The 13,737-nt window shown below is 47.9% G+C and overlaps 1 protein-coding gene across 1 annotated transcript; it reads left to right on the forward strand.

Annotated features, from left to right (window-relative positions):
- Nucleotides 1-850: 850 nt before the first annotated feature.
- On the forward strand, nucleotides 851-11,669 carry LOC139050727 (uncharacterized). The gene is made up of 5 exons (XM_070527408.1): nucleotides 851-1,058; nucleotides 4,087-4,259; nucleotides 7,539-7,689; nucleotides 9,628-9,768; nucleotides 11,384-11,669. Exons 2-5 carry the CDS (start codon nucleotides 4,107-4,109, stop codon nucleotides 11,449-11,451), a joined length of 513 nt encoding a protein of 170 aa, XP_070383509.1. The 5' UTR covers nucleotides 851-1,058; nucleotides 4,087-4,106; the 3' UTR covers nucleotides 11,452-11,669.
- Nucleotides 11,670-13,737: the final 2,068 nt, after the last annotated feature.

Genomic DNA, 13,737 nt, shown 5'->3' on the forward strand with positions numbered 1-13,737 from the left:
ATTGTTATATAGCTCTCTGCAAGCTATATAAGCTACCCTAAGTGCGCGATAAATTACAATTTTCACGTGTAGCAACAATACTACTATCATAACTATTGCTGTATTGCACAATGCATAACTATTGCATAATACTGTGTCACTTGACACTGTTGTGAGGAACTCGACAAATTCGACTGGGCTAACGTTAAACAGATACTGAACTTAACTACGGAGCTACGCATGTCAAGATTTCACAGTAGATCACACCACTAAACCAAGCATTCTGTACATTGCCCTAATTCAGCCGCATTGTCGTATTCGCCATTTTGTGTCCCCGTCTGGACACTGTCGATACGAGTGTGTCCAGACGGAACTAGCCTCTTATCTCTTGGCTGTCTGTCTCCTGTATATTGACGAGAGGCCGTGACTAAGGGATTCAGTTTTCAGGCGGTCAAAAATAGCACGTCAGGACTCCGGCTATGATTGGTTAGTTCTACGTTCCTTCCCCTTATCCATTTCTCCAAGTAGCCCCGAAGTCAATATTTAAATATTGCAATAAATTTTGACCTGAGAGAGAGAGTTCTACAAAGCTTAATTATAAATACTTCGCTACGCTCCCTCACGTCTGGTTCGAGGATATAAGTGAAGAAATACTTGCTACGCGTGCCAGCGAACGGGTAGCAGAAGAAAAGTTAGACAGAAGGCGAGAAACAATAATTAATTAAACTTCTAATTTACAGTACTATCGTCCCACGCTCCACTATACAAATCTAGATTGTCTCTACTTCTAACCATACGGAGAACCGCCTGTTTCTTGGCCAATCCCCCATAGTGGGTACGCGCCACCCTCGAGGCCACAAGACAAGACAAGCGGTGGATAGTACAGATCGATAAATTAACGGGAAGCAATAAGTTCATATTACGTTTCCACTGAGAACCGTGGCCAATCCCTCCCTCGTGGGTACGTGCCAAAATTTGAAGAAAGAGGAAGAAGCGGTGTTGATCGTCCTTGCACTACGGGCGTCAGCAACTACAGTGCTCTAGTTCAGTCCACTTCGCAGACCAGGGACCCTTGTTACGTAAGTAATTAGCACCTTTGCGCATTAACGTTTGCCGCGACGTGGTGTTTGCGTGAAATTTCGACGTTAAGCTCGTACCCTAGTTGTGTGTAGCCGACGTGCCTTTTGGTATAGTCGCATTTGTCTAGTCTTCATACATCGAGTTGAGCCAATACCCTACTCTGTCTCCGAGTGTTCATGTCATGCTAGTTCTTTTTTTATTTACTTGTTCGTGCTTGCTTTGAACTGTGTAGCTCATATACATGGGGACAGCCATGTTTGATGCCTTGACCTTGCCGAAGACGGCAAAATTACCGCATTGTTGTTTCCCTGGGCCGGTATTGACAAACAGGTTCTTATGCTAAAGACGTTCGCAGGAGAAGTTGCTATCCAGTAGTGTAGTTGAATTTTCTACTAGTGAAAGCGGGTAGCCAATGGCCAGCAGATTTTACGAGCGAGCGGATTTATGAATTCGACCTGTATGCTGCACCTAATTTTCCTCTCGAAGTAGCGAAAGCGTCGCTGGTGCTTTCAAAACAAATGTGTAAAGAAAAGAGAGAATACGCTCCTCTGGTTACGTCGGCGTGTAACGGGCTACACATTTGCCCTGACCCGAGCAATCTTCAGGCGTGTTCGCGGTGAAGAACTGTCCGCTTCGTCAACACATCACACGTGATCACGTGAACTCGGGCAGAAGTTTGCCTCGTCCGCCATTAACACATAATAATGTGCAAAACGATTTCGATCACGGCCTGTCCGCTCCTAAGCTGACACGATATGCTTGTGACACAACTGAGAGATTGAGCTTGTCTGTAATGCATATCGCAGTTTACGGAATGCCGCAACGAAAACATCCGTGGACGCCCGCAGCGACAGCGTTAGCAGCGCCGTATCGTGAGGGTTTGTCGAACCACAAAACCCCATGAACTGTCGGTATATAGTGACCAGGACGGGGTGGGGGTCATCGCTCGAGATAGACACAAACTGAAAACGCGTAATAAGCTAACCCATGTAGCGTGCTGTCTTCTATATCCGAAAACCTGTGCTTAGATTACTAGAACACCGCGGGTACGCCGGAACACCGTGGTTACGCAGACAGCAGTTACAGTACTGTCACCACCACCTTTTGACGCCCTGTGCGGCAGCATGCTACATGGTACACATGTTTACACCCTTAAGCGCGTTTTCTTGTCGCACTGGTAACGCCCTTACCGCTCGGGCCTTCCAAATAATTATAGAGGGCAGCGGAACTCGAACTAGACGTGCGATGACAAAAGACGTAGTTGAAAACTACGTAATCATTCTGACAGCATTGGGCGCCCAGGAGAGTTTTATGTCTCTCCTTGTGAAATTCTCTTGTAAGATATTTGTGTGCGCCCAAGGCTGTCAGAATGACTACATAGTTTTCAACTACGTCTTTTGTGATCGCACGTCTAGTTCGAGCTCCGTTGTCGGCCTCTATAAATTTTTCTAAGAGCCCAACGGGAAGCGTGCTATGAGTGCGATAAGAAAACTCCCTTAAGGGTGTAAAACGATACGCTGCGTGTGCTTCAGTCCGGCTGTGACGTTGGAAATGTTTCTGTGCGGCAGAGTTCTCGGCGAATGAAAAATGGTACTTTTAACGAACCAATACTAGTTTGTACCGTTTTACTCCTTTTAAAAGAGATTATATAGCAAAAAAAAGCACTCGTGGCCAAGGTGGCCGAGGAATGCGAAGCGCAATATTTTCTTTCTTTATTTTCGCCTTCAAATTGCATGGCTGGCACGATAGCATGACGTAACGCATGAAAAAGTATTTTCAGTTGTCCAGGCTGTTCTGATTAACAAAATTATCAAAACCCACTATAGGTTGTGACTTTATTAAAGCAACGTGCACTGTGATACAAAACAGTAGAAGTATCGCTTACTTTGGCAATCATCTTCGTTGGTTTCAGCACAATTATTTAAAGACTGCAATATAATCCCTTTTTAGTGACAAATTATGGCATAGTTTTTGGGAAGTTATACAGCAAGCAAAACACGAGACTTGAAGAAAGAGGCAACACGGAGCGGTTCGTGTTGTCCCTTTCTTCAAGTCTCGTGCTTTGCTTGCAGTAACTTCCCAAAATCATGAATCACCAACTGGCCTATACACCCACATTCTACTATATAGTCCTGATCGGAGTGCTGTCCGAGCCTCGTCACATCACGAAGACCAAGCGCGGGAACTTTTTAAAGAGTGTATTTTCGTAGACAATGTGCATTTTCTAGATCACCAAGACACCGTTTAGTTGGAAGCTGACGCTCACGTTTCTTTTTTAGAAGAAAAACTACCACAGTGGCTCAGTCTATCGACGTTTTGTGTCTTACTGACATGCATGGTTAGAACGTAGAAATACATCCGCAAATATTCAGAAAAAAATTTGACTTCAGTAAACTCAGTGATGTTATAACGCCACCTGCGTTGTCAGCAGGGCTTGTCACGAGCCGAAGAAAGAGACGACCACTCCTGACGAGCCACGGAGGAAGGAAACTAAGGAGAGGCCCTACCCCCTCCGCGCGCTAGGAGGAAAGTGTGGCGGAAATGACGTAGTAGGTTCTCATTTTTTGCTGCTTTTTTTTTTGCTGTATGGTCACGTCTTTTGGGCCACAATGGCGGCATTGTTCTGATTTTGAGCGCTCACACGTGTTGCTCTGGTAGGTTTCGTGCCGTGGCAAAGGCGCTGTGTGGGCGGGTTTGCGTTAGGCACCGTGTCTTGTCGCGCTGTGTTACCTGCACCGTGCTCTGCCGGATGTTGCGCGAGCGCGCGCGCTCCGCGCGCGAAACCACGCGCAGCGCGGCGTGGTTTCGCGAAAGATGTAAACAAGAGAGGAGGGTGGCACAAAAGGCGGAGCATCGCCATGAGCAACGCCAACTTCCGGCTTCACTTTTGCTTCACAAAGAGTGACGTCAGGGCCTCTCCTTAGTTTCCTTCCTCCGTGTGACGAGCTGAGGTCGTCAAGATTCCTCGCAGAACGTCGTAGTCGCCGCCTACAGGGTGATGGCGCGCCGTTTTCTTCATCCGCGCAGTGGCGCTGTGATCGGCGACCATGTCTGCAACTGCGGGGACGCCTCCTTTGCCGCGCAGCCCAGCCAAGTCGATGGAGCAGCCGGAAGAGACAGAGCCCCGCGAGGAGGCTGACCTTGCTGCCGACCCGAGCCCGCCGGTGGTTGCCGCCCGCAATCGAGGATGCGAATACGACGTGGGTATACAATGTGCCCTGCTGCTGTATCGAGAGCTGGGCGAGTAGGAACAAGAGTGCAGTGTAACGGCGCAGACGGCGGGACACGTGGCCCGGTTCATCGCGCGTTGTGTGTCTTTACGACGCGTGCTTGGTGCCACGCGTGCACAAATGCTGACTCGTCTCACCTGATCCATGCCACGCCTATTTCCTACCTACCTTTTTGAAACACGCACGCACGCACACACTACTACTACTACTGCTGCTACTACTACTACTACTACTACTACTACTACTACTACTACTACTACTACTACTACTACTACTACTACTACTACTATCCATTGCGGAAACGTTTACTTACCCTCTGCTATCGCTGAACCTGTGTTCCATCATTCTGCTAGCTTTACCGCAGCAAGCACATACTTCTACCTTGGTGTACCACGCTTTATAACTGCGCGTTCTAAGGCATCCTGATCTCACTTGGAAAAGTGAGGAGCTTTTCTTTAAGTTATCATAAATTGTTTCTTTCCTGATTTCGTTTTACTCCTCTCAGGTATAGTTACTCAAAGAAGATTTCTTTTTCCATTCACGCCATCCATGAGATTGTCTCAGCCTCTCTGACTTTGCGTTTGACGTTCTTTGTTGCCATGTTGTTTACTATACCCGTAGCATACTTGCTGGCAAGCTTTGTAGTCCTCTTCCTCCATTGTGAGTCAATGTTTTTTTCCGGCACAGATACCTGAACACTCTCGCAACTCATTTACTTTCATTTTCCTCAGGCGTATACTTCACGATCAATTTTACTCCGAGCTTCCGTCACTTCAAAACTTGTCAAGCCCACATCACCCTGCATTTGTAGTTTTCCCGTGAGCGCCTAATGTAAGGCGTCCCACTGACCTTTGGTTGCCATCGAGTCCAAATTGTACCCCTGACACCAAGCAAGCAGCCACATTCCCACTTTAAGTCCTGGGACCATTACACCTTTTCACATACCACGTAGCACCTCGTACCTATTGTATCCCCATAGCACTCTGTGTTTCATATAGCCGCATTTCTCTTCCTCTTTGCTATTACGGGTTTTTCCTGCGTTTCTATATCTCTGTTACCTTCGTTTATCCATAAATCAATGTATTTCCTGGCCCTGTATTGACGCTGTTTGCTCGCTGTTTTCATTGAATACCATAAAACCTGATTTCTTAGCTCTCTTTCTTAACTTGTCTTAACTTTGCTTGCATTGTTAACACAACAATGCTAATCGGCCTTCTTCTGCGCCCATCGTGACCTCGACATCGCCACCCTCCCAGCGAGTAATGGAAACCAATCTCAAAGGTCATGCGTTCCTGTATACGGGAAACGACGGAAGCGACCAGGCGACGTCATAGCGTCCATGTTTTAGGCGCCAATTACCGTGAGAGGCCTAGACGAAGGTACCTTGGCCCTTTTCGTCTTGGTCAACCAGGCAAGAATTGAAAGCTGAGTGTCAAGCCCTGTCCCGCGTAAATTAGCACCTTAAAACCACGTTCTATAATACTTGCGAGTTGTAAAGCTACAGTGCATCGTACCAAATTGACGTGAAGTGAGAAGGGCATGCAGGTCGCCGCACCACTTTTGCACCAAGTGCAGGGAATGCTCAGAGCTCGTTCTGCCCGAAGCCTGCACCGAGTTAATCGAATGGCGGCGTGCAGACAACGTCACGTTGCACTGGCTAAATGATTGTGCTCCCCTTCCTGAACCAGTGCAATTCCGGAATTTGACTCGCGCGCTCGCTTCAGCCGAAGGTGCGGCGCCTCGGCATTTGCTTCACCTGCACTGTAGGAACTGTGGCTCAGGAAGGGCCGGCGAATCAAATGGGCATGTTACAGCTACCTCAGTGCACATTTTCAGAAAAATGCTCAAATTTTTTTTCCTTAACACAGACTAAAAATCGTGCCGGACTGATCCCAGTTGGTTTCCTCTTACTCTGTGTCTTGGCTTTTCATTGTGAAAGTCCGAGATATTTTCTGTACTAGGACGATAGGTGCGACATACCTGTACAATGTATCTAATTATATGTGTATTTATGTTATTGATGTGTATGTGTATTTATGTTATTATGTTATTGATTTATGTTATTGATAAGGAACACTTATTGATGTTTAAGTTCTACCGTGTTCCAAATTGAGCCTATTGTAGTCAATACTTTTGTTATTATTGTTCATGTGTGACTGCTGCTGCCAAGGGTGGCGAGGCCCAGTCAGGCACGTTCAGTGCCTTTTGTTTGTTTGTTTATACTGTCAGTCCAAGGATGGACCATTACAGGAGTGGATAGAAATACAACACATATACAAAATATCGGTACATGTTGAACAAAGAACAATACAATAGCAGTATCTGTAAAAAGTGACATGCAGTGATCAAAGACAAAACACTCGTAATATGCGCATCAGAAACAAATGCTATGATGCAGTCATATCCGGAAAAATAAGATTCTCTAAACCAGCAGTAAAAGCACTGACAGAGGAACATGTGACAAGTGAATTGGGTAATTCGTTCCATTCCTTGATTGCCCTAGGAAAGAAACTATACTTGAATATATCATTCCGTGTAACTGGCGGGTGTATGTATAAACTGTGTTTGTGTCTGGAGCGTTGATCTGGTGAAATTATACAGAAATCAGTGAAATTAAGTTTAACCTGGTTATGAACAATTAGGTAGAAAAATTTCAGCCGGTCAAACTTAGTCCTTAGTTCTAAAGCGGAGAGGTTTGCACGTCTGCATAGCTCTGTAGGAGAGTGCACGCGCCGATACTTATTAAATATGAATCTGGAGGCGAGTCGTTGAACTCTGTCCAATTTATGACGGTTGGTTACAGTGTGTGGGTCCCATACAATGTTAGCGTATTCAATAATTGGCCTTACTAATACTTTATATGCCAAGCTTTTCACTTCAGGAGTTGCGCTGTACAGTCTTCGCCTGAGACCCCATAAGACTTTATTTGCTCTGCTACACACCTGATTGATATGCGCATTCCATCTCAAATCTTGAGTAAATATTAGTCCTAGATATTTATATTCTGTTACTCTATTTAGTTCCTGTGGACCTATGCTGTATTTGTACCACAAAGGCACCTTCTTTCTTGTTATGGTCATACAAACTGATTTTACTGGTCATACAAACTGATTTTTTGTCGCGTCCCCCAAGGCATTTCTGTAAGGAATGTCTTGAATAAATGAATAAAGAAAGAAAGAGATGTTTGTTCTTTGGGAAGACCTTCGTGGAAAACTGGACTGGCTCCACCGCTTTCGTCGTTCCACGCAGCCCACCTGTTTGGCGATGGCACTCGGCCTCGGCTGCTCCGTCGCTGCCTTTGTTGGCATCGTCGTCTTCTTCTACTTCTACAGCGCAGAGACGAGAGCTCACACGAGGACCTGCGGTGAAGTGACGACCTGGGGCGAGGGCTACCTCAAAGGTGACGCATGCGCGAGTGCGAAAAGCTCCGCTGGGCGCGCGCCTGTTGTGGCGGCGATCGGAAAAAGACGTGCCTTCCGAGCGACTCGTATATAAAAGTAAAGTTCTCACACCCACGAGAAATACCGAGGGTTTGTCTGTGTGGTGCCGCTGCCCGAAATCTACTCGCTATACTAGGACGTTGTTAACGCTTCAGGATAAGCAGCATACTGCCCTACGATCGACCCCTCTCCCTGCCTGCTGTGTAAATGTCAGAAAAATAAACATTTAATACAGACGAGCCTTTTCAAATTCTTCACTATATATCCGAGCTTTGCACGAAAATACACGTTTTCTCCTTTAAGATAATTTTAAAATGGAACTACTACGTCACGACCGCACTCCATGCGAACAAATACTAAAACTTAGCCAGAAGGATCCGACGTGGCACACACAACATGTGTGTGGATTTGGGCCCCTCTCGGCGATTTGTCGCCCGCGCTTTGTTGCCCGTGCGAGCGTCATGCGCTTGCAGGCCTCGCAGCGTTGGCCCTGCTGCATGGAATTGCTAGTGAGATAGTGTGCATGTACACTCGCTAACGACTTGCCAATTCGGTGCAATTACCGCCCACAAAGGCGAACCTGCTCACTCTGTCTCCACGCGCATTGAAACAGTTCCCAAGAAACGCCGATATGCTAAAGAAAAAATTGGCTAGGGCTTAGCTTGGTTAAGCCTAGTCAGATGCGAAGCATATTGGTGGCTAAACTTGGTAAGTAACTTGTCACCGAGCCGCATACTGAGCACGTTGCTTGGCCAGACGTTCTTCCCGCTCTTCATCAGTCTCTGTAGCACGCCGCAACCTTCGCTTCTCATTCCAACGAGCAGCTCTGTCTCCAGGAGGCATCTCACCTCGTGAGTGTCTATCAGAGGCAAGCGCAGCTGCTTATATACCGCCGCGAGTTGGAGCCCCGTTTCTCCTCTGTCGTGACGTCACGGTGTCACGTGGTATTGAAGGCGACACCGCCGCGCCTGAGGAGCTGGGTTGAGCTCTAGTAATATGCTTCGCATAAAATCACCGACGATTACGACGCTCCCTATTGCGAAATTCGAGCGCAGCTCTATACGTCTTTTCACTGCGCAAGATTTTGGCTGGCGTGGACCGCGCCTGCCTCGTGCGGCACGTTGCAAACGGAGCGAAGTGTGCCGCGACTGCCTCGCTAATCGGAATACCGCGAGAGGCAGCGCGTGGGTGACGCGTGGGCGCGATTCACAACAGCCGCCGCACGCAGACCACCGCTCATGCAGCGCTTTGTTTCCGTACAGACGACACGCCCTACCATGGAGGCCATTTCGTAGATATACCGTCGCCGCACAGCCCGTCTTGCGCGGCACTACGTTTTCCTTTCTCACGCTTTCGCCATACCCTCCTCCTTTGCTTTCCTACTAGCGCTCTCCTCGCTGTCACCGTCTTTCTTCTCCCGCTGCGCTGCGCGTTCGCTTTCAGCCTTCGCTGTGCTCGTTCGCTCTGTCACGACGCTGCCGCGGGAATGGGGCGCCTAAGAACAGCGCTCTTAAACGCGTCGCTTTTGCACAACAGCGCTGCTGCCGGTGCATCCTACAGCGTAATCGTTAGGAACACCCACCCACTTAACTGCATCGGGCTGTCTACGTGTTTGTAATACTAAAAGTGCTGGCATCGCTTGTATTGCAACATAAACGAAAAGTAGACAATTCCAAATAGCAATTTGTCAGACTGAATGGCAAAGAGCATCCGACTCGTATTTGAAATTTCAAGTATTCGCACACCCCTAGTTTAAGGACAAAGCGTGACCTAACAATGTATATAGCGAGCCTATCGGGCTACATAATGTTCCACATTGAATCGAGAGTTACATGGCATCGGTTCTGCGGGACTAAGTTATAACACTGACCGGGTGCACTTCGACTGCGCGTGCGCAGCCAAGTTCGAGTCCTGCGTGGGCTCTGGGACCTGCAGTGGCTCCAGGTGCGAAGCGGAGGAGGCCGTAACCTGCACCTCGCCGATACCCTGGTTCGAGAGCCGGTGTGAGTGCTGCGACTGGTGCCTCCTCCGGACGATCGGTGGGTGCTCTGATGTCACAACATGCCAGAATAAGGCGGGCCATTGAAAGCGTAGCCTCCACCGCTTTAGTACCCGTGTTGACAGAACTTTGCTTACGGAAGAGCGTTTCCTCAATATAGAGTGTTATCTCGATCGTCCGTATATGTATTACTCTTCAGGGAATGCCGAGTTATGTTGCAGACGTGATTGGCCGTAGCAACCACGGTCGCGACACCTTGCGATGACTTGTCGAACAAGAAGGCGATAGAAACGTTATTGTGTTACGGGGGTGTTCTTGTCGCAGGAAAACGAACTGCATGGTGACGATTACCTCACTGCCGGCGTCTTACACAAGTAGCTAAGTTTTTTTTAATTATGGGATTTTACGTGCCAAAACCACTTTCTGATGATGAGGCACACCGTAGTGGAGGACTCCGGAAATCTTGACCACCCGGGGTTCTTTAACGTGCACCTAAATCTAAGTGGACGGGTGTTTTCGCATTTCGCCCCCAACGAAATGCGGCCGCCGTGGCCGGGATTCGATCCCGCGACCTCGTGCTCAGCAGCCCAGCACCATAGCCACTGAGCAACCACGGCGGGTAAGCGTAGCTAAGTGGCATGACATACATAGTTAATGTGCCTGCAGCTCCGTGTGCTCTCTGGTTAAAACTTCCTCCAGAAGACGGCTACACCAACACGTGTAAACACTTACGGCAATCCGTTATACCGTGAAAGTCTAATATGTAAGATGCACCAGCTAAAGCTCTGACAAAAAGTTTTCGCTTGTCCGTAAACCATTTAAAGCTTACGGAGCGTCAGAACATCGGAAACAGCGACGACTGCAGCCACATAGTTAGTATTGATTGCGCTAACTCCGGGGCGGCTGCAGTGCTGGTGACACCATATTGTGCCGCTTTCTTCAACCACAACGCGTAAGAAACGCTTGTACATTGCGTCATTCTTCTCATAGAAGAATAGTCGATGAAATACTGTATCCGCTAATTATTGTTGCTAACGACACCTTTGCACCAGCAGGCATAAGAACATAGTCGTTGCAGTTTGTCTATAGATCAATGTGCTCTTGTTGACGTCAGTGTCACAAGATGGCGCTGTCGGCGCAGTGTGATGTAGTGAAAGCTGATTCGCTGATTTGTCGCCACCCCAGTTTTAAGGGAATGTCTATAAAAATAATCATCATCGTGATTCTCGCCACCACTGCTGCTTGATCACAAGAGATAAGAGCGGGTTTGTCGTATTACTATAACACGACACGCTTCGTACCATAATTCTTATTCAGCTCGCTAAGGACTACTACTACTGAATGTCTATAAAAACAATCGTCATGATTCTCCCCACCACTGCTGCTTGATCACAAGAGGTAAGAGCGGGTTTGTAACGTTACTATAACACGACATGCTTCATACCATGATTGTTATTCAGCTCGCTAAGGACTACTACAACCATCATGCCTTGCGGCAGCAGTGGCGGTTAGTGCAGCTCGGTCTCTTCGACAATTCCCGCGAACTATAACGTCGCGATTTGTAGATTCTGTGGCAGTCAGTCCAGTGGAGAGCTCATTGCGTGGCGGACGAAATTCGGGTTGCTGATGTTCCTCCTTCTTTCCTTTCCGCGCAGCGTGTCTCACTAAAGACCGCGACCGGGGAAGCTTCGAGTACTGCCGAAAAATTTGCAGGCACCTGTGAATTCGTCGCCGGAGCAGCGCGAAGACAAAAGTGCCCTGTGGCTTCGCGCTGCAGTGTGCCGCATACGATTACCTTGGAAATGCGTGAAAGTGTTTTTTTTTGTCATTGTCCTCGACGCACGGCGAGAACTATTTGTTGTTGTCTTTCGGGGAGGGGTTCTGCGGTAAATATGATGCGTAGATAAAACGCTTTATTGAAGACAATGTTTCGCTGGGTTTAAGTAGCCGACACATTTGCTACTCAGGCATCACGGTTCGCTGCATCACAGAAAGATATATACAAGGTTTTGCTTGTTGTCCATGTTAGTTCACATTTTCCTACGTGTATTCCTTGCGGCATATCCCCCGATTAAAACAAAATATCTCAGTGCCCTTCCACTCTGTGAAGAAGGATGACTAGCGAAAATGTGTGTGCGGGGCCCTTAATGGCGAACACGCCTCAGCTGCGGGTCGGCCCGGCGGAAGCCGGGTTCTTCGGGTTCGGCCAACGTATGAGGAGTGCTTAACGCCTGCTTTGTGGATATAGATATATAGTTTATAGATATGTATAGCTCATATGGACATATATATATATATATAGGTATGTTTTGCGACTGCTTTAAGTCTGAACACATGGTGCCCCACGTAACTCGAGCCAAGGTTTTAAAAAATGTAAGGCGCGTCGGAAGCGAATTGTACCGAACACGTACCATTCGCACTGACGTATATACTACTAACTCGGGCACTATTTTACCCCATAACGTACTAATCAAGTTGTATTGCTCAACTTTTTAATTGTTGGCTGAGGACCCCAAGTGTGATACGCATATTAGTAGAGCACCTTCTGAAACCACCGATTGAGTTGTTTCCTGTAAGGTAACGCCTGACGTAGTCCTTTTTTTCCCGGTTGGAAAGAAAGCCTGCGAAATATGAAAAAAGAAAAGCCACGTGACGGAGCGTTTGCGCAGCGGTATGGTGCTGTTCTCAAGCGTGCGTTCGGTGAACAATGTCGGCTGCATCGTGACTGACGACAAGGAAGCGGCAGGACGTTCTCTATCTCCTCGGCAGCGCTCGGCCAGCAGCATGCATTTGCGCCGTCGTCCGACAGCGCGTGCTTGACGGCACGAACGCAGGTGGCGTCTGACGCGGGAGAAGGCTCGATTTTTGTCTGCACACGGACACGATCCTTGAAGAGCTAGGCCTTGACAGCTTCGCTGTAAAATGCCACAGGTTCGCTCGCAAGCTGAAGCATCGATTGCGACAGCAAGTTAGCAGACAGCTACACGAAGTAAGGATAGTAGCTTTTATCAGCCGTATAAACTCGTATAAACATTCGCTTACTAACTGAATTAACAAGCACGGTGTCACGCGCGCATACGCACACATGAGCACATCTCACTCGATGACCACGGACACTCGATGACCACGGACACGCGCTGTCAGAACGCTGGCGCGAGGAGGAGCGTCGGCAGCAGCGAGCGAATCGCGCTTCGTGCTGCCCATCACTTCATCGCGAACTAAACGGCGATGACACAGCGCACACGAAGCCATCAGGCATCGGCGAACCTAAAGTGTATACCCGCCGCAGATGGCTGTCAAAGGGCCCGCGGCCGCGCTCAGCCGGGCCATACGCAGCCGCCGCTAGAGGTATGTAGGTATATATATCTATGCTACCTATATATACTGTGTATAGGTAGCATATGCCATAGAGTTACCCACAAAATTACTAGAGGGAACTCTGGCGCTAGTGTCTACGTGAGCTACAATGGGAGCGGTCGTCCTAGCATGGGAATTATGGGAAGTACGTGGATTTGACTAAACTTCTTCTTTTTGGCTTCAAACGGCTTTCTGACTTTGCAAACTAGTCATTTTCAACAGTGTCTTGCGTAATAAATAATTCAATAAACATCATTAAAATTGGCCGACGGCAGGATTCGAACACAGGGACTCTAATACAGAAGCCTGATATTGAAACCATTAAGCCACGGATGCATGTATCGACAAGCAAATGAAACGCACTTATGAATTTATCGCGGGCATGCCAGTGCCTTGAGACGCTTGGCGCGTTTCGATTTGGGCACATAGACAAGCTCAATTGTTGCAATTAACAGCAACTGTACGCTTTCCCGGCGTCTTCTGCACTTCGAAGAATATAGATTGCGCTGAAATATACGATAATAAGATTTATATAGCGTAATATACAAAGCCACAAGAACGTCCGAATCCACAAGCACGAAGATCAGACAAACCCATGTACTTCCCATCATTCCCATGGTAGGACAACGACTGCAGCGCCAGAGTTCCCTCT

The sequence above is a fragment of the Dermacentor albipictus genome, chromosome 10, assembly GCF_038994185.2.
Source record: "Dermacentor albipictus isolate Rhodes 1998 colony chromosome 10, USDA_Dalb.pri_finalv2, whole genome shotgun sequence".
Taxonomy (NCBI): Eukaryota; Metazoa; Arthropoda; class Arachnida; order Ixodida; family Ixodidae; genus Dermacentor; species Dermacentor albipictus.

Coding starts and splice junctions, on each gene's coding strand:
- LOC139050727 (XM_070527408.1), top strand. CDS start 4,107: ATGTCTGCAACTGCGGGGACGCCTCCTTTGCCGCGCAGCCCAGCCAAG. Junction 4,260..7,538: donor ATCGAGGATGCGAATACGAC/GTGGGTATACAA, acceptor CGTTCCACGCAG/CCCACCTGTTTGGCGATGGC. Junction 9,769..11,383: donor GTGCCTCCTCCGGACGATCG/GTGGGTGCTCTG, acceptor CTTTCCGCGCAG/CGTGTCTCACTAAAGACCGC.